This window comes from Taeniopygia guttata, chromosome 2 (assembly GCF_048771995.1).
Source record: "Taeniopygia guttata chromosome 2, bTaeGut7.mat, whole genome shotgun sequence".
NCBI classification, from domain to species: domain Eukaryota; kingdom Metazoa; phylum Chordata; class Aves; order Passeriformes; family Estrildidae; genus Taeniopygia; species Taeniopygia guttata.
In genome coordinates, this window is record NC_133026.1 from 99,867,116 (window position 1) to 99,893,607 (window position 26,492).

The 26,492-nt window shown below is 38.4% G+C and overlaps 1 protein-coding gene across 3 annotated transcripts in view; it reads right to left on the bottom strand.

The window, feature by feature from the left end:
* The window catches only part of GNAL (G protein subunit alpha L), a 182,329-nt gene that overhangs the window by 106,295 nt on the left and 49,542 nt on the right, over positions 1 to 26,492 (bottom strand). The window contains exons 1-4 of one of the 3 annotated variants that reach the window (XM_002189478.7): positions 9,869 to 10,007; positions 9,440 to 9,512; positions 8,539 to 8,593; positions 8,245 to 8,364 (exon numbers count right to left, since the gene is read on the bottom strand). In XM_002189478.7, coding sequence (XP_002189514.1) covers positions 8,245 to 8,364; positions 8,539 to 8,593; positions 9,440 to 9,512; positions 9,869 to 10,007 — 387 coding nt within the window. Of the gene's footprint in view, positions 1 to 8,244; positions 8,365 to 8,538; positions 8,594 to 9,439; positions 9,513 to 9,647; positions 9,787 to 9,868; positions 10,008 to 26,492 lie in introns of those variants that run through there. The other 2 variants (XM_072924488.1, XM_030265954.4) reach the window with 2 other exon arrangements.

Below are 26,492 nucleotides of genomic sequence, written 5' to 3' on the forward strand. Positions count from 1 at the left end.
CTTCTGTTCACACTATTTAGCTTGTTCTCTGTTCCTCAGCTCAGGTTGCTACCTTCTGCAAACAAAATATCCTGTCTGTGTATGCAGTCTTTGTTGACATTAAAAGAGGTAATCCGCTGTTGACAATAAGTACAAGCCATGGATGAAGCTATGGAGGTGATGAAAAAAACAAGCAAAGGTCTAAGCTCAACATGGTTACAGAAAGAGAAGCTGTGATCTCATCAGGTGCTGAAGAAAGGGGAATGTAGCTCTTTGCTGCTGTGCAGATGAACACTCACTTCTTTGGAACACCAAATAATGACACTAATATTATTTGAGTAGGTGATAGTCTCTGTTCCCTAGGTTTCCACTGGCTTCAGTGACAAGCTGCATACATGTGATGATTTATCTATGATCTGTACATTTTTATCATGGTCACTGAAGTAAAAAACAAAGATTCTCCCTGATAGTAAACATACTACTTTTGCAGAGCACTCAAAAATGGCAAAATCACAAATCAACCTGCGATCTTTGCCTTAAGAGATTAAAGAATTAATTGATAATAAAGACAATTCTGAAACATACTCAGCTATGTCTACCTTTTCTCTGGCTGTGATGGAAAATCTGTTTTAATGTAGTTTATAAATAGTGCAATTCATAAAAAATTTCAATATCCTTCTTCTGAAAACTGCCACTTTTGAAAGTCTGAAATGTCATCATCCTTTGACTAAATGGACAATGTGTCTTCATTAAGAGTGTGGTTACTTTTTTGCACTTATTTACATTTACTTCCATTATAATTCAGTTTGATTTACACGTAAGTGGAAAAACAAGTGAATTTCTTGTCATCATTTGATGTTAATCTCAAATCTTTATATATAAACTGCTTGGTAATTAAATCTTCTACTGAGATTTCAGTGCACCTCAACAGCAGTGGTAAAAATGACAAGAACTTTTGCTGCTTGCCTTAAAAAAGATTGAGAATCAGGATCACTTTGTGATTCTGGCCAGACTACTACACCTCTGTCAAGCATCACCATAGGGATCAGTGCTACTCCACTGGTCATTTTTCCAAGCTTTACCTCCTAGGGTGGCACAGGACTGCTGCTACCTCTGCACTGCAGGATTGCATTTAGAAGACACCTGTCAGCAGCTACAGTTGCAAAGGAATTCAAAACAGCATACCCCAAAAGCAACTACACTTTAAAATAAATCTATGTCCTTCACAGGTCTGTGGCCAGGACAACAGTAGTACAGGTTCTAACCTATTGATTCTGCCTTTCTTTAATTCAAAATTAGGGTGTACACTGAAAAAAACTTGATGAACAAAAATATTCTAATGTTCAGAAATTATCGTCTAATACATTTCTGGTTCTGTGAGGAGAATCAGTCACTCCTACTTAAAATGATAATTCAAGTTATTAGTCTTCCTCTTGCCATCAACTCTAATATCCAAATTTAGATGTAAAAATATTTTTATCCTAATAAAATGCAACATAAGTATATGAACTTTTCATCTCAAAATGTAGCAAAAAAGGCAGAATGTTACATTTAATATTAACAATTTGCAGTAGTTGACTAGGTGCTGGACTGACTGTAAAAAACACCTCTAATTAATTTGTATTAATAGGTACAAAACTTGGAAGAAATACCAGAAAATGTCAACAGGCTTGGAGACCACAGAAATAACTTAAGCTTTACTTAGCAGCAGCAATAATAATAATAAAGAATAATATCTTTCCAGTTTCACAATGAAAGTCTCTGTGTTGTGTGATGATAATAATTAAGTCAGGCTGGATAAAGTGTGCATACCACCTCACTATCTGGGAAATCAGACTCACAGTATAAGACAACAAACATTTAATTTGGTGTTACTATGATGATGTAATACTTAATGTAACATTGAACTTTATTCACAGGCACCATTGTTCACAAGAATTCCTCAATTAACTGCCTTTTTAGAATGGAATTAATTATTTTACACTGTAAACTACGAAAAAATATACACTAAAAAATGCAGAATACTTGTGAAAAAAGGGAACCTTTTCCAGATATTTCAAAGTTGAATCTGTTCTTAAAAATACTGAGACAAGAAGGCTTTGAAACAAAATTTATTACCTGCGTCTTCATTTTTTTTTCTGAATGCAACTCCTATTTATTAACTTTGGATCATTTGTGATAATGTACAGGATTTCCTATGGCTCCCAATCCCAGTATTTCTACTGCTAACTGCTGGGGGCCTAAGTAGATCCCTGAGCTCCTTTCCTGGGATACAAATTTAATTCTTTACTTCTCATTGGTATAAAGTGTGTGGGTCAGTGAGTTTGGAACAAGGGATGGAAGAAATATGTTACACTTTTATTACAGAATACTTAATTTTATTCTTGAACATCAGTTTTTTTGACTAAAGCAAACACCATCCCAAACACAAACTGTGTATTTTGCAAGCAAGAAATCCTGACCTTCAAAGAAGAGCTGTATTTCATACACAAACCAATCCAATTTTAAGCTCCAGTTGTTTTCTGTAAAGTCAGAATATTTATTAAGGAGATAAAATAAAGGAATTAAAGAAAAGCATGGTAGAGTTTTTAATTTTACAGTTCCAGTATATATTATACATGTGAGAAGTTCAGACGTTTTGAGATTTGTTGATTTGGGTTTTTTTCCTTTTTTTTTTTTTTTCCCCTCCCAAACTGTCCTATATTTGTTTGTAGTATGATCCCAGTTGCAGTCATGTATTTTTGAAACTACACTGTCAATATAATAACTGATTATTTCTGAAAGCACTACTGGATTGATTGATCCATCAAAAGCAAATGTACTGCTTACAAACAAGTAACAGCAGAACAAGTAACACTGAAGTATTTTTTTGATCTCATGTATGAAATGCTTGTAACTTTAACACTGACTAATCAGAACATTAAGGAGCCAGTTTGCTGATTTAATGAAAAGCAGAAAACTTAAGCCACATCTGCATGCAAACAGGTATTTCATATGGAAGAAAAGCTATTGCTGAGCTTTAGCAGAATCTGCTCTTCACATGAAAAGAGCTCAAATTCAGTATCTGCTGTTAATGCATAGTGTACAGCATGAAAAAAACTGCTACCACGAGAAAAAATTTCATGGGTTACCTGATTGCTTCTTGTCCCTAACATCCTCTACTTTTCAACATCAGTTCTGACAATTTTAACCTCTGTATGAAGACTAAGGAGGTGCCAGCAGCTGTAACAGCCAATGTGTTTTCAGCTGTCCTTCTCTGTCAGCCTTCTTCATTAGCTCTTCAGGTGTTATTAAATTTAGGGCAGTAATAGGGTTGCCAGACCAACACAACTTTGTTGTCTGGCCTTTCAAAAACTTTCTGTGTTTGTTTAAATATGAAAATATGTGTTTATGTAAATATGAAAATCTACCAATGTGCATCTTAGATCACAGAACACCACAAATTACTTCATTTTTTAAAGTCCAATTTATTTTAAAATGTTAATATTGATGTTAATATTGAGTAATGTTAAGTACTGCAATCACAGGTAGTGATAAAAACCTGTGTTCATTCTATCCAAAATGGTAAAAGTCCAAAAGTAAAAATTTGGATAGAAAGAAAAATCAAGTGAAGCTATTTGAGTGGCAATATTCTCTGCATTCTGTCTTTTACATTATTTTCAGGTAAAACGTTGTATATTTTCACATTCACAAAAAAGATGGGAAAATGTAACGTGATGCTATTTTGTAACTCCTTTGGTCTATATGAAAGGGAAACATAAACAATTTGTGGTCAAATAAAGTTACAGCATTAACTGTATAACCTAAGCAAGTTTAACTATGTATAAACCATACTTATCAAGTTTTGTTTTTTTTAACCCAGGATAAAGACTTTCTACAGCCTCACACTACACTTCACCTAAGCAAGATTTTCAGTTGCTTCAAACATTGAGATGCACACTGTGAAAAGCAGCCACCTCCAGGCATCAACACAAGATCGAATCTGAATACCAGTTATCAGAAAAATTTGAAATGCTTAACAAAAGTCTGTGTAACTTCAAATTCTGAGCAAAAGGATTTATCTTTCTTTATCATGTCTTTCTAATATGAATATGATGCCCTGATTTTTAAAAAGAAAACCTGATGGAAAATTAAAGTCATCAGCTAGAACTCAAATTGCAATATCTGAAAATGTAAAGCAAACCGCAGACTTGATTAATCTAAAGTACTTTCCCTGTCAATGCCCACATTAACATTTCATTCTTAACAGCTAAATTAAAGATCTTGCCTGACTAATAAAATAGCTTTAAAAATTGTATTTAAAACTCACACACTAAAACCAGCACAAGCGACTGCATCCACACAACTTAGGAATTTTCCAAAAAATACTTTGCCTCCCTAAAACATTCTTTGCAAAGGAAGATGAATCTTTTGAAAACTCTCCCCACTCCCTAAAACCTGTGAAGTGTTTACATGTTCTCTACTAAGCAGACGATTCATATCCGCTGTTAACTGGTTTGCATGACCAAACACTTGACAATGCAGCCCAGGGGTAGGTGACCATTACCTGCTATAAACCTACACAAAACTGATCAGATGAGCTTCATTCAAGACATATTTTATGCAAAGCAACTTCACTTGGCTACATTTTTGGGGAAGACAAGGGGTAAAGGAATTATGCACTGAGCAGCTCTGAAGTTCCCAGAAAATTCAAAAACTTTAATAAAGACAACTGACCTTGAGTAAACACACACTTAGATAATACACCACAGCTACCAGCATAATATGGCCTTAATATGTTCACCCTGATTCACAAAGGACAAAATAAATCCCCATCAATAAAGGATTAAAATTGCCGCGGGTCAATTCCTGTTAACTTCAGCAAATATCAACACATTGCCAAAAATAATAAAAAAATCCTTTTCGATAGAGCATGCATGCTACAATTCCAGTGTTGAAGCACTTCCGCTGATTCTACCTGTGAGCAAAGATAATGCCTTATCTGGTCAGACAAAAATTTATCTTGATCCCTGTCACAACTTCAAGAAAGAAAATACAGCGGACACTTGACTTATTTCTATTTATCAATTTTGTAAAAACTCCAGATCTAATTTTTATGACTTATACAATTAGAATACATCAGTCAGCCAGGAAATACTTTGCAAAAATTGTACAGTCTTTAATAAAAGTAATGTAAGACTGTGTAAAAATTATAAAAGAAATCCAGAAAGCCTTCAATTTTTTTACCAACTACAAGAACCATCAAGGTAGCATAACCAAACCATATAAATAGTGATTTTTAAAAGTAAATAAAACTCTTGTGGGGGGCACTCCACAGACTCTTAATGCAATGTTAAAACACTGTAAAGAGAAAAACATTTGTTTTAAAATTTGTATTACTACTAAACAAAATATTCTGCTTACATTTTAGAGGTACGTAATTTAAAAAACAAGGCAAACAAAGACCCAGAATATTTTAGTCTAAACATGAAGTCCTCATCTTTATTCAAGTTCCTGGAATTTCAGTCACAAATTGCAATTAAGAGTATGATTTCACCCACAGGAAACCAGTATTTTCATATCCACTTATTTTAAGGATAATTTTCACAATTAAATGTGTATTAATTCATTTGTATGCAATTTAAGAATGTCTGTCCAAGCACACCCAATATGTCACAAATATGCTCAAATTAGCACCCCAGGAGTGTTGGTCAGATTGTGCCATCAGTGAAGTTTCTGCATTTCATCAGGGATTTCTCCTTAAAGACTCCTGATAAGGTGCAGTCATTTTCTCACATTTGGCATGCAATGTATCTGAAATCCATCTTCAACTAACACACATCGATTTTTATGACAAAGATTACATAGCTAATGTCATCCAAAAAAATGACACATCTGTAATTCAAATTGCAACACTAAGGGTCTTTAACAACTCATCACCATTCATACAGTCACAAACCCTAAAGCTGCCTCTTCCCTCACTCAAAGAAGGGTAACCTTTGTCACTCTATAGAATGCGCCAAAATGTGCCCCAGAGCAGCCCGTGTCCCTTCACATCTATTTTGAAGTAAGGATGATTAGCCCTAAAGTCCTGCAGGTCTACTGCTAAACACTTGGTTTGGGCTCAGAAGGCCTTACTCCATACATCAGCTATTAATTACAGAATCAGTAATGCTTAGCAGAGGCTGACTGACTGATTACTATCCAAGTATTTATTTTTATATCTGTCCTTATCCAAAAATACTAAATGGGTCAAAATTTATTTCAGCTGGAAACCTAATTTTACTTTATCATTGGCTTAAACTGGAGTAAAATCAAGCCCTGAAGCACAGTAGCAATTTTTTTCAATCTGCCTTGCTCACAAATTCTCCTGGAGATAAATAACATTCTAAACCTAGAAAAATTAAAAAGCCCCAAAAAATCTTGGCATGCTTTACATTTTACAAATATTAAACATATGAATTGAGCTGAGATGAAAACCGAAGGGAAAATATGAATGTGACACAGAAATATATTTACTTCTAAATCAGCATTAGATTTCTATTCTTCTTTTAAACTTGTAACAACCTTTTAAATATTTTTTTTAATTTAGGACTAATAATTGACACTATTTAAATAACATGATGGTATTTTCAGAAAACCTATTTAATTAAAAACCACTTATTAATATTTTTATTTTAAACCAAAATGGACTTTGAATTGAGATTTCAAATGAATTATTAATTGTTTCAAAGTCCACTGGGTCCTATTCTTTTCCCGTCCAAGAAGGTTAAATTTTCCTCTATATAAAATACCAAGCCATGAGTCAAATTTGACTAGATATAGCCAGCTTCTGTGAAAAAGGAGAAAATCTGAAAGCAATAATAAAATCAAAATATCTCCAGCCCTATGAAAAGTCCAGTTTAGCCTTCTTTTATCCCAGAAACTCAAAAGAACATATGTACTATAGGGAACTGCAAAGTACATGTATCACCATTTTTTAACTCATCTAAGGATTAAAATGCAAGAAAAAAAAATCCACATAAAATGAGCAACAAATAACTCAGAACTGTAATGCCTGCATAAGATAAATACTTCATGTCAAGCTCACATTCCATTTCTAAAAAGAGTTTCTCATCTTCACTAACTTACATCCACCAATTGAGCAATTATGCAATATGTGGGTGTACCTTGCAGTAGTTTTTTTTTTTTTAACATCTGCATTCTGTGTTAAATTCTAACTGTACAAGATGTCTGATAATTTTTCTTTATCTTGAACCTTCAAAGTGGTAGGTTTACCAGAGACAAAACCACACATCAGAGAACATGAGTCATATAATAAAGAAATGACTCTCCCCTTCTCCCCTTTGCACCCTGAAGCTATAATAATCTAAAGACACTCTATTGTAAATGGCTTCTTTGGCAGTATTGATAGCATGTACAACTCACAATCATTTAGCCAACAAATGAAGATATTTTTAAGTCCTTACTGTATCCATAACAAATTGCTTTCAGTACCATTTCAAGGCAAATTAAAACTGTGCTACAGCAAAAATAAAATTCAGAATGTCTATGCACTTGCTTTCTTGTCATGCATAAAATATGAAACATTCTATACATGTGCCTATAAATAATAACATAAAGAGATAAAAATAATGTACGATGCCTATGCAAGTTAATCTGAAAAGTATCTCTCATTTGTATACAAAAGATCAGCCTCCACGCAGAAGTCCCACATTGATTCCATATCAAATTAAGGCAACATTTACATACAAGCAAACAACTGTTCATGCCAACTACAATACATGAGGAAGCAGAGCACCTCACCTGACCACTGCTTACGCAGGTTTCCACTTGGAAGTGCTGTAAGTATGGGAAACAACACTGAGGCCACTCTAGACTTTTATTTTCTTTTATATCCTTTTCTGCAGGTAGACAGTTAACTCCTCAGACTAACATCCTGCATCTAATTCCACATAGGAAATCAGCTTTCAACAAAGTCTTATTTGATGTGTCAATATGTAAGATTGCATCAGAAAATCTGAAGAGAACTAAATGCAGAAGCAGCATTTAGAAACATTAGCAAATAAATCCATAACAACACAGAACTACTACCACTAAAACCTTGCACCACTAAAACAGGTGCAACAACCACAGTCTTGTAAGAAAGTTAACAGAGGTGATGCTGGCATAAGATCTTTCTATGACCACCTTCCAAAAAGTAAATAATCCCAATGTTTCAGTAAATCCAAGTGAAGCAATATATTCCTCCTCGAAGCAGAATAAATCAGTGGTGTCTATTCTTACCTGTGTATAGTCAAAGTCAGAAAGAGGAGCTATACTCTTGATGTAGTCCATTCGAAATTGGTTTTCTGGGTTGGCCAATGGAACTGGGGGTATTAAAGTGCTCATAGCTGAAACTATAGTCTAGAATTGGATAAAACAAAAAAACAAACACATTAATCTGGATACAGGATCAATAGAAGATAATCCAATCTGATCAGCAAAATGGGATTTCTCTCATCACAATCTTGGAAAGCATAATCCTTATAATTTCCAGTACAAACAAGCATGTAAGAACAGTATAAAGTGTGTTCTTACCACAATCGCATCTTTAACGTTTTTCCGAATATCCAGTATTTTCTGTTTCTTTTCTCTGCATTAAAACAAAAATATTAACACTTTGGTTTTTCTTCCAAAGTAGTTCAGTCACTTGCATTTAATTTTTTCACTGATTGCTTGTTTATCTGTTCTTCAAACATCAAAACATACTAACAGTAAAAAAAAAAAAAAAAAAAAGGCAAGACAAATGTATTTTGCCCTTATCCATTTTCTTGCATAGTATGAAGAGCAATGCACATTCATCCCTAATATATTTTTCAAATCATTCAATCACAGCCATATCTGCAAAGCTTCCCCTGATAGAACTGGAAGTCATTCTTTCATTTCTACAGCATGTTGTAAACATGCTCTAAATTAACAACACGTAGGTGAAGGCCAACAAATACCTAAAATGAATGCTATGGATTAATAATGATTTCTGGCAAAGAGTTCTTTAGAGAGAAAATGATGTAGCTTCACAAAACAGGAGAATTTCTAACGAATAGCCAAAATTAGTTTCAGTTTTATGCTAACCTCAGAACCGGAAAAACAGCACACAGTGTCATCTGATTATGATTTGACATGTATTTTTATATTACAGACAGATGCAATATTTGGTTATTTGCTTCTATGTAAAAAGTAGTCGCCATATTGTTGCTACACAGGGGCCTGTCAAGCGCTGCAGTAGCAACAGTGTAAAATACAGTAAAGGGGCCAGAAGGAGAAAATGCAAACATACAATAGCAGCAATTTCCTTATTCTCACTCCCCTCCCTCCCTCAAAACACAGTGTCAAGCCACCAAACATAGGGGATGAGAGGAGAAATTTCCTAGCGTACTGTGTGTTAACCTGTTTCCAAAATATAAGGAAAAATAAGTCACAAAGTGTCAATAATTCTTACTCTGAATTAAATCCATTGACATGTAGGATTCGCATTTGTTTCACAATAGTGCTTTTTCCTGACTCACCAGCCCCTAAAAGAGAAAGAAGGAAAGGGAGAACATTGTGATACACAGTTCAGGCTAGGTGGTCGGAGAGTTTTTTTGGTGGGTATTTTTTTTTTCCTGGTTTTTTTTTTTTTTTTTTTTGGACGCGACAGCATCTCCCACCTCGGCAGCATTTCTGTATGTGTGCATCCATGTGGCTCAGGCGCTGAGCTCGATCTGTGGACGGCTCGCTTATTGCTCAGTACAGCAGCCTACATTTTCCATAGGCAAGGCGCTGGCCGCATCTCCCCTCTCGGCTGCGCCCGCCGCCCCGGCGGGCTGGGGCTGCTGCCCCCTCCTCGCCCTGCTCGCCCCGGCCCCCACCTCTGCCGCTTCCTCCTTACCCAGCAGCAGCAAGCGGTGTGTCGCTTTATAAGCCAGCCTCTCTTTCTGCAACTGCTTCTCTATTTTTTTGTTGGCTTCTCGCTGCGCTTTCTCATCGATACGCTGATCCTCCGTTTTGCTGTTGCCCAAACACCCCATAGCCGCTGCTCAGGGTGGATGTCAAATCGCTGCCTTCTCAGATTTAGTATTTACAAGGGGGAGGGAGTGGAGGGGAGGCAGAAGACAAGTCTTTATATCCGTGTGTATCCCTGCGACGGTTTCTCTCCGCTTCTTCCCACCCGGCTCGCTCACATAAAATGGTCTCTGGCCGCTTTCCGATCGCAGCGGAGTTGGCTGCTTCGCTCCCCACCAGAGATGCGGAGAGCAGGCGGCAGAGGTAACCCTGCCCCGGCGGGGAGGGGGTGGGGGGAGAAAGCTGTGCAAAAATGCCTAACATGCAACGAGAGGGAGAAAAGGGCTCCTCCTGGAAACCAGCCGGGTGCCGCTCTCCGCTCTCCCTCCCCACCGCGCACACAATCCCTATATTTCTCTGTAAAGGTCTATTTTTGTCTTCCTAACTCAGCACTGCCTCTTTCTGCGAGACCAGGAAACAGCCCCGCTACCAGCCCTACGCGCAGGGAAGCCGAAGGAGAAAGGTAAAAGCCGGACGGATCTACCTGGATCCTGCGGGGCCGGGGCCAGGCGGCGCCGCGGGGTCCGCGCCCCCCGCCCCGCCCGCCCCGCTCGGTGGCCCCGGCCCCGGCCCCGGGCGCGCTGCTGCCGCCAAAACCCGGAGCTGGCATCGCCGCCGCGGGACTGCGGCCTCCGGACCCTCGCCCGCGGCCCGCCGCAGGGGCAGGGAGCCGCGGGGACCCGGGGGGGGACCTTCTCCCGACCTTTCCCCGCGTTCCTCGGCGGTACTGGGAGATCCCTGCCGCTACCAGAGCGAGGGTTGGCACTCCTGGGTCTAGAATCCCAAGCTGGCACAGGTGATGGCTGCTATCGTGACTGACCTTCGGCAGCAGCAGCCAGCCCCTGCACCAGGGTGTGGGACCGATCGGGGTCTGCCCGTGTGAGCCCCGACACACAGAGCACGCGTATGCACAAACACCCTGCCTCGACTTCTTAACCAACAAAATGTCCCTTTCCACACAGGTAGTCACGGCAGCACATGGGCCTTTTTTCCCTTTCAATATTCCAAACTGCATTGGCTGAACCAGAAAATGACGCTGTCCAAACAGCTCACGAAAATGTGTAATCTCAACATGATAATATGCATGTCTAATATCACTACAACAACAAATGTCGACAAGAAACCGTATCTCTGTTCCTTCATTTGCCTCCATTTTAGATCCTAAAATGAAACTTCAAGCTAGACAACCCTATAGATATTCATTTTTGCTTCAAACCTCTTGCCTTGCAAACTGGCACCTCAGTGCAAAAGCAGCAATACAGCACCTGGCTCGTCCCAAACTCCCCCTGCATAGAAACCACCTGCACTGTTCAAATGTGATGCTTGATACATTGAGACACAAGAAGACTAGGAAAGGAATGGACGTTACTCTGCAGTCCCCGAATACTTTCAGCTTTTATCTCCAAATAGTATTAGTCCCCAACTTTCAAAGACGGCTTACTGAAAAATTAGTATTTTGACAGATACATAAGTGTGTAAAATCCTGGTCCCAACTAAAAGAGAGATTGACATCAACTTAAATGAAACAAAATAGCATTTTAATCTAAAAAAATATTGAAAAGTGTGTAGCAAAAAACCCCCTAGATTTTTACAAGCAAAAGGATTTAGTTTAGTTGTTTTCGGTTTTTTTTCAATGGCTCCCTCACTCAGGTGGGAAATGCTGAATCAAGGAAGAGAAACTGGTACTGTCTACTTTGAGCACACATCAGGAAGGTGAAAAGGGCAGGACCCAGAAAATGAACAGGTATTGCTCCACCTGCGGTTGGGTATGTGGAGTTTTCAGGAGACTATGGAATTCAAGTGCCAGAGATGTGGTTTTATGGTACTGCTTGAACTTGATTCTGGAAGCTGTTTTCATCTTCCCTCTTATATAGATGGGGGATGCTGGAGGCAGAACACACTTCAGGATTGACAGGACCTGCCAAGCCAAAATATGCATTTTTAAGCTGCATATTTTGCTTAGGACAGACTTCTTTTTTTTCCTATTGACATTTTTCTGTCTGTAGAGGCAAAAAGCACCTCAGACGCAGATAGGTTTGGAAGCACAGTTCAGGGTGACTGCTGTTTTTGGAGGCTGTCAGACACAGGATATATGATGAATAGCTTTTGTGAAAAGCAGTCATGTTTGCTCCCTGCCACAGCACTATGAGAGCTCAAAACTGAATGGCTTGGTTAGAAATCACTAACTGGGTCTGAATTTTCATAGTCCTTCAGTATTAGAAGCTGTAATTTATGATGCACAAGATGTGTGTAGCAATATTAATTACCTATGTAAATACCTCAGTTTGAGACCTGAGTCCCAAACCTGGCTAGTATCAGTCAGTCTGCAGGAATCTGCCTTGTTTCTTCCCCTCCTCTCCCCAGCAGCTTTCCTCTTTCATGTACTAACACTGGGATTTTTGGTACAGGCTTGTTCCCAGCTTTGAAACGGCTCAGTGCCAAGAAATAGAATTTTACAGGATCCTGGTATATCCTGCTTTTACCTTTCTCCAAAAGAGGGAAAGTGTTTCTCATTTCCTCTCTCCCCCTCGAAAAACCCCATGACCCTTTTGGGTCTCTTCCTCCTGAGAAAAGATCACACAGTTCACGAATGATATGTGCAAGCAACCTGTGCCCAGAAAGAACTTTTAGCTGTAATTATATTCCCAACCCTCCCTTTGCTTTTTCCTCAGAATGCACTGTTTATGAGCCTCAGGCTGATTGGGGAGCACAAGCTGCTTGCTTGAGGCCATATTTGCATATGGGGAGCGGATTGACAACCCCGCTGAAGCCACACTGGGTGGTCAGTCCTGCCCACATTTCTCATGCCTCTTCTGCTTGGAATAAGAAGGGACAAAACCCCAGTAAGAATTAATGTGGAGCTCCTACAGATGCAGCTCAAGAGACCTGGTTGCCCCTCCAATCCAGAGCACGACTGATGCAGAGCTTTTTCTTGCAAACACTAGGTAAAAGTGGAGAAAGTTTCTATACAGCAACACTGCAGACCATTTGCAGCCCATCTTCCCTTTCACAGCTTCCTTTATGGCTTTGGTTCCATTTTTTAAAAAAGAGAAAATAGAAAGATGGAGGTAATCAAAAGCATAGGAAGGACCTAAGGCACTGGTAAAGAGATTCTTCTGGCCTGCCAGTCTTCCTGCATCAACTTTCAGAGGGATCTCTGAACTCTCTGCTGACACTATCCTCAAGTATGGGCACTGTACTAGGTGAGTAACACTGGTGACCTGATCTCTGCTTCTCCTCACTGACCTCTCTTTTTCATGTAGCCTACTGTTGCAAATCAGGATATGCAACTCACTAGTGGTTTAGTTTTTACTCCAGCTCAGCATCAAATTCTGAAGGAAAAAAAAAGAGAAAAATTAATTGTAACTGCATAGGTATACAAGAAAAATAATTTTTCTCTCTAGTAATAAATTACTGGTAAGTTTCTCTCTGAGTAGATGTCAAATATTAACACAAAAGTACACACTCAGTGGAAGGCTACATTTGGAGTTTTATAAGATACGTGAACCATGAACCAAAAAAATTATTACTCTAACTGTGTTAAAAATACTGACTAAGGGTTTAGGAAAAAAACAGCACGTACTTTGCAGAGAAGTGAGTATCACACTCAAAAACAAATCTAACCTTCATCCTTTTGTTTAAACCAATGACCTCAAAAAAGTCATTACAATTTTTTGAGAGGGGCTCATCTGTTTTAAGAAGCAGGATGGGAGACATGCCAGAAAATAGGAGGTATGCATTTGCACAGTGACCGTGGACCTGATCCCGAATTGCCTTCATGTCCATTGATTAAGGACAAATTCACTGATGCAGAAGAGGGTCAGGCAATGCTGAGGGGCCTGGCAAAGCTTTGAGTAGGTCCTTGGCTCCCTGACATGGTTTACTGTCCTCATTCCCAAGCCATACTCCTTTACTTGGCAGCTGCCACAATGTAACTCACCTGACAAACCAACTTCTCCCATGCCTACTCCTCTCCCATCTTTGTGCAGCCCAGGGAGCACATGGGAGAAAGCAGCAAAGGGGAGAAAGCAGAGAAGGAGAAAGGAGGCACATGATAGAGTAGAAGGCTGTGAGCTTAAGATAATAGTCTGAAGTAGAAGAAAAGTTTTTCACAGAAAAACTGCAGGCAGCAGTCCACAGAAATTACAATGACAGCCTTTAGCCTTGAGAAAGCATTTGTGAAGGGGAAGATTAGATCTAGCAGGACCCAGATGCTCCTCGGGAAGCCTGTGTAGAAAAGCATCAGGTGAAAAGCATATTTGCAGTATGATTACACTAAAGAAAGAAGACAATGCCCTTTCATTCAAGCTAGTTATTCCTCATCCAAGCTAGTTGCTCCTCACCCGTGTCCCACAAGAAAGCAGAGGGAACAGGAAACTTCTGCTATGGCCATCCTGTCAGCTCAGGGCTTCCCTTTAGACCCTTACTGGTAAGATAATTCCGGTGTTTATTCTTGTCTTTTCTGACTAGAAATTCCTTATCTATGAAGAGAGACTCACATGGCATCATTCCACACATGTCCATCTGTTGGTACCAGAGGCAGAAGCAGCTGATTGAAACTAACATAAATCCAGCAACGTCCTAATAGAATTTTACAGCATAAGCAACCTCCTGTGGTTTAAATATTCTTACCTATTACAATGAAATAACATTGTTAAACAAAATGACACGGATGCCTTTGCAATAAGCAAAAGGGACACCACTTTTGATGAATTTGCAAGACAACAGTATTATAGGATATGTTACATTTTTGGCAAAACAGGAGGCACTTTTCTGTCAGTATCCCAATTTATGAGGAATTTCACTTGGCTGGACACGCCAAGGGCACTTCCCCAACTTCCCTCCCCACCCCTTGAACAAAGTAATACGTTCCCATTTTAAGGTAGTGGAAAATTAGTTCTAACCAGTTGTTTAGGGGAGTCATTAGGATTAAACAGATTAAAGCCAGGCAAAACATGCTAATATTGCCCTAATTTGAAGTGAATTAATCAATAAATAAAGAAGTCAGCTAGAATTATAGCTGAAGTTACCACTTTCAGAAAAGGAGTAAAATCTATACAGCAGACATGTCCTGGATTCTCTGCAACATGCTGACTAACATCTTGCACAGCTGTAACAGCAAAGCCAAATCATCTGTCTGCATTTTCTAAAAGCTTTTTTATGTCATGTAAAATTTTGCATTTAATAATAAATGTTCAGATCAACTATCATGATCTCACTAGTTGGACAGGAACAAAAAACTGTAAGGAAAACTAACATGGGCGACACTGAACGTAACTGCGATGTGCCTTAACCTCACCTTTAACTCCAAGGCACACCTCTACAGTCATAGCATGCCTGCCTCCACTCCTGGTCTTTAGACAACAGTCTGCTGAGCTAGATTTTCTCTATATTTACCCCAAACACATCCGAGCTGTGATCTTGTATTACCCCTCTATCTTGATATAAACTTAGAGATACTTTTGAGTTTCTTCTCAGCTGTTTTAACTTCTTTGCTCGAGAAATTAAGTTTTAGCTACTCCAGGAAATAGTTAATTTTCAAAAAAAAAAAAAAAAAAGGAAGTATATGTTTAAAAAGTAATGCTCTAATTCCTGTGAGTGCCTGAATGGTTAGTGGTATCTCTCAATAGAAAATTCTTACAAATATAGAAAATCACTGCATTCCACTACCTTAGCATGAAGTTAGGAATTCTATAACTGTTTCTTAACCCTGTTTAAAGATTCTAACATGCAATTACACACAAGAGCAATCATTAAAAATTCGCTTCAGGAAATAACGTTCTCAGTAAGTTGGTAGCCTCATGCACTCATGACCTGATTTACATCAATAATGTTTACCACAGAAATACAGCTTTTGCTTGGCTGCATGACTAGTAAATCCAGATAAAATATCAAAACTTACTGAATAAACAACAACCCAGTATTTTTCTCCTTAAGTATCTAATTTTTTAAATTATACATCTGCTTGTAACAAACACCTGTTGAGTCATGTTCTGCTTGGCCTTTTGTGATATTAGATCTTAAGTTTCCTATAAGTAGTTCTAGAGTATATTCATACAAAGCAGATGATCTCTGGATTAAATAGCTCTCACATATTTGCTCTTAATTGAAGAGAGATGGCTTGTTGACCCATGTGGTCCTTTCCACAATAATGTTTATGTTACAATTAAGCTTCAGGCTTTCATGACATGAATTTATTTATTTCTCTGTATAGAGAAAATGGTCAATATGAAGACCAAGCAGACTATATAGATGACTATTCCATCTGCATACCTATGTGGCAGAGGGGGAAATACAATCTTAAAGCATGATAATCTCCTGGAAAGTAAGACTATTTTTTCCTCTTTTTCTACTGTTTATTTAGTCACTTTATTCACTGCTAGTCTCAAATGTTACTCTGATATAACAAGTTAATGAAATTCAAACCCATATGATTTTACTGATCTTAGTTTTACTAAAACACAAAAGTTTTTTCCAGTATTTATTGGGATGCTTGTATAACATGGATTAGATTCTTTGGAGCAAATATTTCTTACAGGATCATTTCACTTGGGGTGAAAGGTGATAAAAGCATTGGTGCACGAAGGAGAAGGGGGAAAGGTTGAAAAGTCCACAGAACTTGCAGACATTTTGGAACAAGCCATTTAATAAGTTACTGAGGAATCTGTATTTTCTCACATACTTTGGGAAAGAAGTTTGTTTTTACAATAAAAACATACAATGTGAGAAAATTTCCTAAACTATGGTAACCTTTTCTCTGGGTTTAAAGTTTCAGACTTATCAACAATGGTGCCACATTTCTGTACAATCTACATAATTGTAAGCTTGGTTTTGGTTGTTTTTTGGTTTGGGGTTTTCTTGTTTGTTTGTTTGTTTTTAAAAGAGACCCATTCTACTAGCTTGATGCCTTGCAACCTCCTTAAAATTTTAAAATCTAATGCCCCAATGATGCAGCACAATGCTATGCAGAACTATCACAGCAGTTCCTGAGGTTAGGAATAGCACAAGTGTAAAAGGGGTTCAATCCAGCAGTTTCAGCTAATACAGCTGCTCAGACACTGCACTGTATGTTTTAAAACATTGAGAAGGTTTTAGAAAGCTTATAGGTGCTTGGAATATTTAACAACTTACAACAACACTTACATCATCAACCAATTTGCCTACCAATCCTAAAACATTTAAAGGGCTTTAAACCTACCCATACACAGACTCTTCCTGCTCACAATCAGCTACACACAATCTGCCACCCACATCACTAAACACAATGACAAGATTATGCTTCCATGTCTTTGCAGCCTATTCTTCACAATATGCAAATCTTCAGGAGCTGCATTTCTGATCCTGATGCAACAGCACAAAAGCCATTGTCGTAAGAAATGGTTTAACCTGTCAGCAACCCTGTCACCACAATTACTACCACTAATAAAGATATGATCATAATCTGCCACTTAAGGATCATTAGATACATTATGACTATTGTATTCTATTACATAGTTCTTTTACATGGACACTAATTGAGAACACTTGATTTAAATAAAATCAAGCACTCTAAATTTTCATTGACAAATCTGTTCTTAACCTTTAGATTGCGTAGGGTGCTGCTTGCTGATGTAGGGAAAATCAGCTATTAAAAAGGCTAACCCTGCAAAATATTTATCAGAAATACAAACCACTGTAACACTGTATACAAAGAGGAGAGTTTGGAAGAAGCACACAAGGATGTTCTGTCTGAACATGCAAATGACTTACATTAAGCTAGGTTAAAACTCCTCAGTACCATTCACATGCTTGTGGTCCATGTAACAATTTACAGTGTGTTTGGAATGGACAGCTCTACATTCAGAAAGATTCAAGGTTTGTATCTGTAAAAGGCACAGAGTGCATGACAGAAGTTTATTTAATATAATTATTTTTATATAATTTTATTGAGGCCGCAGAAACCATAAAAAATATAGAAAATGCCTAAAAATGAGTTGTATATTCATCTCAGATGCAGCTCTTCTGCCTGTGTCATAGAGTCCTCCCCTCTGAAAGCTTAATTTCTCAAAATATTTCATCTCAGAATGACCATGAGCTGTCAGAGTGACCATGAAAACAAATCAAAACTAAACAAGGATATGCCCTCCCAATATGCCAAATTGGAGACCCAGAACAATCAAATAAGGTATTCCTTACAAAGAGAAAAATAGTAATATTACAGGAATCTGTGGAAAGCATGATCAACATTGGTCACCTCCCTTGAAAATGGCTGGTATCAGAGACTAGGAGGAGCAGGATTTATCAGACCAGGGATCACTGTGTTTGCCTGTGATGACCAGGTGAAGCACACAGCACACCATGGCTTGCCTTGCCATCCTGGGCACAAGGGCTGCAGCTTCCTACTACAGCAGGAACACTGCAAAGGGCTGTTGCAGACAATGTTGTATCCAGAAATGTGGGTCAGGACCACTGATTTTGCCTTACAGAAATCAAAAGGCACATTGCTGCTTTCCAGAGAAGTATGAGAGAGCTTTCCCATGACTAGAGAAAACAATTTAATATATTTCAAACTGAACTGTTTCACCTAATTTAACAATTCTGGCTTGAGATGCTTCAAGCTATGTGTAAATGAGACAGAAAAAGAAATTAGATTCAAGCTGCCAAAAGAGCCTGGATTTGGTAAGAGCATGACTGGAGAAAACATCACCCAATATCCAGCCTGGTCCAGCTCAGAGAGTAGTGCAACTGCCTCAGGGGAGAGAGGGCACCTGGGCAGCCCTTTCATCATGATCCACTTTATAATGGTGAGCTGCTGTTTCTGTTGTGGAAGTGCAATCCAGCAGAGGGAAAGGCGGCAGAAGATGGCAGACATCCACACACCTTTTGGAGCCTATTCCTTCTATTGTGTCAGCAAACAATAGCCTCCTGCTAATCTGTGAATCTCCTCAGGCTCCCTTCATGCCTTTACCATACTTCCCCATCCCCAGTTACCTTCTCTGCTATTTACAGCTCCCTGAACCATCAGATTATTTCTCTGTACGCCCTGCAAGAAGGTAAGTTGAAAAGAGAAAAAGATGTCACTGAGTCAAGTGCCTACATTTTCCAGTTTAACTTGGATACTTTCCATATGCTATCTCTGAAATTTTATGTGATTTGTAGCATGAGCCAATGGCTCTGCTGTCTTCTGTTAACTGCACAGAGCACGCAGCCAAAGATTAACAAAAAACCGGTGCTGTGGCAAAATACTTCCAGTACTGCCAAAATCTGTGATTCTTAGTAATTTTAATTTCCTATGAAATCCTGAATTAGTGTTAGCATACAATGCACAATTTATTGTTGCCATGAACTTGTTGAATGGGTATGGAGCCATGAGCAACGTGGCCTAGTGGAAGGTGTCCCCCATGGCATGGGGGCTGGAACTAGATGGTCTTTAAGGTCCCTTCCAACCTAAACCATTCTGATTCTTTTCTGTGCCTTTCTGGAAAACACTGAATGGATAGACTGCACTTCAAAAATTCAAAACATCAACAGACAAAAGAATACAAACACTACATAACTATTAAGATTTTGGTTTTTTTTTTTTTTTTTAGTTATACAATCAGATTTTAAGAACTAAATCTTAGCAGATGATTGTTCTAACTGTTATTGTAACCATGATGGCAACTCACAAAGTCATGCTTTATACTGAAAAATACTCTGGGAGTATTTGGATTACTTATAAACAAAACAAACCAATGCCATATTATCCATATACAATACAAAAAAAAATGTGGTGGTTTTTTTTTTTTTTGTTTGGGTGTTTCTTTTTTGTTTTTTTGTCTTTTTGTTTTTTACAGCTTCCTCTATTCCAAGTGTATGCTCAGTGTTTTTGTTTTTTTTAATTGAAATTTTTTATTTACCTGGCACATGAAAACCCTGACCCAAGATTTAAATATTTTTGTTACATATTCCAAGTTTATGCTTGGAATCTGTTCACTTGAACATTTTGGGGTTAACAAATCAATGATAAGCAGAGAAACCTCTGCTATGGGCCACACAGAAAATCTGCTATAATCATCACACTGAAGACATGATGTTACATCCACTAAGAGTTAAATCTCTGCACATTATGCAAAACTCTGCCATCAGTAACAATTTCAAGCAACTGCAGCACAAAGGACTGAATCTTATAGTAAGTCAAATGTGGGGTGCAATGCCACAACTAAGATCATTCTAACACAGATGTTTAATATCTAATTACAAAAAATATTACATTATTATTGGATCAATCCCTCCCTTGAAATGCCTTTTTCTCTTCCTAAACTATAAATCGATTCAAGGTGAGTTCATGTCGAGATCTAACAATCAGTGCCCAGAAATCACTGTGAAATGCAAGTAAAGGTTACTAGCAGGAAATACAGCTGAGCAACTGCATTGCATGGCAGCAAGCCAAAATTAGTGAATTCTCATTGATGTGTAAATAACTTGGAAAGTCAAGGTGCAGAGCTAGTGACCAATCAGGGACAGAGCTTGGTCGCCAGCAAGTGACAGAGCTTCTGCATGCAGTTTAACAACTCTGCTGATGATTCATCATTTTTAGTGATATTAATGAATTGAGATTTTTCTAAAGAATTAATACTAATGCTAATTTTAATGCTTTGCTTCACTTAAAAGGAATAGTTCTTTCAATACAGTGCTGTTCAGTTTAGTCCAAAAGGCATCCAATGACCTCAAGCAATGAGAAAATCCCTATGAGCAAGCAATTAATACCTTCAAAATGTCATGAAAACAACTCCAACTTCTGTGATACTTCTCAAAGATGAAAAGAAAAAATGCTTCAACTGTAAACCACTCTGTATCTACACTCTACAGGGATTGTGACAATACCTTGTCCTTTGCATTATTTTTTTGTATTTTAAATTCCTCCCCCTCTAAATTCTACCACAACTGCAAGCTAGGACAATTTGAATAAAGTGCCTTATGTGTACTGATGCTAGTATATCTGAAAATTAGCATTTACCTATCAACTCACTGAGGCAAGCCTGAATTTCCCTTAAATAAAAATGAAAAGCAAGGAACATATCAGAGCTTCCCTTTTGCTCCATGTAGAATTACGTAATTAAAAGCCTAAGGTAAGAGGTATGCTATTGGTTTGTATGTTAATTTTCTGTCTCTTGGTATGAAGTTACCTCTCCATTTAAAGTTAGTGATATAATCCAGTTCATCAACTTTTTCACAGGCTCCTCACCATCCAAATGTGGACAGTGTTCACCTTTACTGGCAGAGTTTCTGTGGAGTCTGATGAAACTGCCTTAAGATCCAAGGCCTATAAAGACTGCCTTACTTCTGAATTTTTTTTCTCTAAATGACCAAACCTTTCATAAAAAGAGGGAATACTTGAAATCTGGACATATTTCTATAAAGTGAACAAGATAATGCATATGCCTAAATTGAATTCTTTTAGATAAACACCTGCTTGAAACTTTAAAACTATTACTGTAGAGAGCTGCAATGAAGTTATAATGGACATTATTAAATTTAGTCATCATTCTGCAGGTATACCCCTATTTGTGTTGCATTTTCGGTGCTTTTATTTTTGAGCTCTTCTTCACTATTGATGCCAACTTCCACAACTTGTATTAAAGACCTGTCCATATCAACCCTCTTATGAAGCAGACATACATGTTCTCAAAAATCCTGAGAGGCAGAATACAGACAGACCTTTAAATCAAGAGTAGACAAACTTATGAGAACAAGAGAACAAAGAGAAGGCACGCCACCTGCCAACATGCAAGTTCGCAGATTTTGCTAATACGTTCCAGTTACTGGAATCCACCTGCAAATGCTATGAGTTTTGTCATACTGTTTCAGTGTGCAAGGTGGACCTTGCTCTTTGATACTCCCTTTCTGGGAGGAAGAGTGTGACAGGAGAAGAAAGATCTTTATTTTCCACAAAAAATGCCAGAAGACTTAGGTTCAAGCTACCCAAAGTCAACCTACATTGAGCAAGACTAGTTACATAGCAAAATGAGAGCCCAGTGATTAGATGAGCTACATGAAGAAGCTGTGAAATCACTGAGCTGCTTGTCAGTTTTAAGCTTTAGCTCCTGACAGGTCAGACAGCACAAATAAGAATTATTCCAGGTGTTTTGAGAGGCATTGCAGAGGCAGAGCTGGGCACACAGAACAATTTTCCTTTGAACTTGAAAAATCTGCAGCAAACAGGATTCCGTGCCATAGCTCACAAAACCTACACAGACATCAGTGGGGGTTCCTATAACTTTCCACAGCAGCTCAGAGAAAGTGCTGATAGCAACACAGCTTGTTTCATTTCAGACAACAGCTAGGCAAGGTCAGGCAGCTGGAGCAAACTGAATACATCCTGGTCTACAATGACTCTGTCGTACCACTGACATTTTTATTGAGATAGCTATCTTTAGAATAGGAAGTGAATGCATTAAGCAATACCACCTTCCTTTTCTTTCTTGCCTTGATCTCCTTTATTTGCTTTCCAAGTCTAATTGTCAGGATCAACCTATCATTTTATGAACAATTACATTCTCTAATTCTTATAGATGCCTTCTTTGATAAAATTCTTTCTTCCCCCTTTCCCTCCCCCCCCTCCCCCCCACTACACCTCTGCTCTGTACTCTCTTGTTTGGGGCCTCTTCAGTACCTGCCATCCACTGCAACAACCAATGCCAGCAGCATCAGTAGTATCAGTTTTGCAGGAAGACATACAGATGATTTCAAAAAGTTGCGTGAGAACCCACAGCCATCATAAAAGAACGATATAAACTTTAAAACCCCCTCCCTCTATCTTTTCATGCTTATAAGAGCTGTCAGCAGTAGTCTCTTTTCCTTTTTGATACAGATGATACACATTTCAGAAGATTGCACTGAATATGTAATTACATAAAGATAGGACCTAGCCCATTGAAACTCTCCTTCCTGATTTATATGACATAAAAATCTCTCTCAAAAGAAGCAGCAACACTCTTATTTCCTGAAAAACTCCTGCTCACAGATCAGTATATAAAATTCTAAAGTCCCACCCCATTTCTCAGTGCCTCTTTTAAGCAGCAGATTAGGTGTTGAATGATCTTGAACAACAAAAAAACAGACACAGCCTAGCCTCAAATATACTTTTCAAGAAAAACTTGATTAGAACTGGTGAGGGAAGAACTTGGGACATTGTGATCAGAAACAAAGGTATAAACTGTGCAGGCCTGATGTTAATAGAACATGTAAGGTATCTACCGTTCCTCAAAAATTAGATGTAAAACATGGAAAGCTAAGCATGTTCATCTTTCCCCCCACAAAAAAAAATATATATTCATTTTAAAAAACTTTGTCCGTTGTTCAGTACCTTATCTATATTTTAGAAGCAATGATAATCAGCACGTTACAGTCGAAGTACCAAATGAGTAACCTTCAACCTAAGGCTGAAGGCCATGTGACCAACCTTAGAGATGTATTCACGTTGTTATTTTTAAAATGCACTTCATGTCATATATTTCATTACAAATTTTTAGATTCCAAGTGTGCAATAGGGAAATAAATTAAACATAATAAACATGACTTACGGAGATGACCTCAGAGTTAGAGCATAGGAGGGACTTGGCTGTGGAACAAACAACTTCTGGAGATGTTCCAGGACTACAAACTCCCTTTTTTTTTTCAATTAGATGATCTAACAGACCCCGTGATGATCCAGCACAACAAAGAAATTGTCTGAGGACATGCCAAGTAGTAAAAGCAGTAAAACACAATTTTTGCCTCTTAGCATTAGGAATTCACTCTCGTTTAAAGAGGGCTCTTCTGATAAAAAAATCCAGTACTGTAATACACAGCACTGTGTTTCACACTTATGATTATAAGAAGATCCTCTTGTTCTAGGAAACTAAAAAAGTTTGCTCCAGGTCATTAAGAAGTTTAACATAGGGACTACCTGTCATCAACACGGGGTGGTGGTCAGCAGGCTTCCAAGCAGTCCCAGTTCAGACAGTTTGAAACCAAAATCAAAGCAAAACCAACTCCTAAGGACTCATGACTGTGTAAAAATAGCTCATGTGTTTGATGCTCAGTCATAAAAACACTTTACAGAAACCCCCCCCCCAAAAAAAAAGTCTACATATACACACACAAACACTTTTCTGACGGTAATCACACACATGTAGAATTTAAAACAACAAAAGATATCCAGCACAGACATAAACTAAAAGGCGAAAGGAAGGCACAAGAGATGTAACTCAGAAACAACAGCAGTTGAATAGTAAGAAAGCAGTGCTGTAGGGGCCTTAGTTGGCTGCTTGTCTCCAGGCGTGCCCCAGTGCACAACTCATGTGTTTGGAGCATATTCCCCCACCCCTCTTGCTTTCTTGACAGAAAAGCTAATGAAGTCTCAACAAACAGGCTTAAGTTCAAACATCATTAATTCTGCTATTAAGGTATATCACTAAGAGGTTCTCCCACTTACATAGTTATGAACTGCCTGGCAACAAGGACATTTATAAATAATTTCTCTAAAGAAGGAAAGACTGGCCTGAATTTTATTGGAGATCACTGGCTGTGTCACTTTTTACAGTTTCAAGGCCCAGAACAGTAACAAGGAGATGACAGATTCCCCCAAATCCATGCACAAAAGGCTGCTGCCAAAATGGCATCAACTAATTTGCTACAGATTCATAACACAAAATGTCTCAATCATTCTTTTAAAGCATTACTTGTGATAAAAATTAACAAGAGCCTTCAGACTAGAGCAACATCAGGCTCTGAGGCTGTCTTAAAAGCAAAGGTTTCAGTGAAGCCATACTAATAGGAGTATGGCTGCTGAACTGCAGGCAAGGCGCATCAAGGGGGCGTCTTCTCTAAAAGCCTAGTTCAAGACATCAGATGGCACCAGCCTTGAAGCCCCCCCTTCTCTTCCCCTACATGGGAGCAAGGAGTGAATCAGAAAGGACCTGTTCAAATCACCCTTTCTGCGCCGCTCTCTCCCTCCTCCTTCACAGTGACTCCACTACCACACATCTTATGGGTCCAAAAGTATTCCTTCCCCATATGTTTGGTGTGCTTTGGTTAGAAGACAGCAAGCTGTTACACATTTCCTTCACAATACCAAAAGCATCTAGTATGAGAGGCAAGAGCCTGCATTTTGGCCAAAGAGGACACGTGTTTGGTTGTTTGATGGGGAAGGATTATACCATCCAAGACTCTTCCACAGACCCCTCAAGACACGTGGCCTCCTCCAGGGATAAGCACCACCATTCACTGCAGCGCTGTTTCTGAGGAACACATGAAAGGGGCTTCAAGCTGTAGATCACATTAAAAAATCTGGGATCTCAAATTGCATCCAATGTTTTTGTTTTCTTGTTCAATTTTCCCCTGCTTGAAAGTAATTTCTTTAGTTATAACACTAAAGCTGAATACCATGGAAAGAACTGAAGAGCAAGCAGCAAATAATGGTGTAAAGTGCCATTAATGTTGTCCATTGTCCTGCCATCAATGAATCCACCTCTCCCAAATCTGCACAGTACATCTATCATCAATGTTCCTACAAACATACTGCATTCTCAGGGTTTATCCTTTATCTCCAGAGTCACCTGAGTGTCTAATGACGACAATGATTTGGCAAACTCAGAGCTGCCAGGTAGGTACAGATTTCCCTTTAAGAACATAAATACATTTCATGTAATTGCCTTGAATTTAGTTAGGTCCTCTGAAAAGTGTTCTTCCATGGCTAAAAAAGCCCAAATACTCCAAATGAACAAAAATGGCAATTTTCTCAACCAATGTTCAGATAAAAAACAGATTATGATCCACTGCTACTGATGACTTCCTTTCAAAGAAAAGCACATTAAAAAGCATGAGAATGCTTTTTAGAAAGAACTGATAGTGATGCAGGAGTTTTTCAGAGGTGAATTGAGGCATCATATGAAGAGTCTCATGCAGACTTGAGGAAGACAAGTTAATGTAAACATGTACTCATTAATACACAGATCATAGAATCATGGAATCATTAAGGTTGGAAAAGACCCCTAAGATCATCAAGCTCAATCTTTCACTAATCACTACCTTGTCAACTAGATGACAGTGCTAAGTGCCACATCCAGTTGCTTCTTGAATGCTTCCAGGTTTGGTGACTCCACAACAACCTAATCATCCTTTCTGTGAAAAAAAAAAAAAAAAAAAAAAAAAAAAAAAATTCTGATTTCCAGCCTGGACCTCCCCTGGCACAGCTTGAGATTGTGTCCTCTTGCCCTTTTCCTGATTAAGTGTATTTTTCTTTCCCATCTCTTTTTAAGACATACCTAGCCCACCTAAAAATTTATTTTGAATCTCAATTTGCAGTACTTAGTAAATTATGCAATTCTGACTAAGGTCTGAATTAGAAAAGATGAGAGGTAAATTAGGTCATGAGTAGACAACCAACATTGTAATCAACCAAAGTTTCATAATTTTAAAAAATGAAACCATTCATCAGCCACCAGATT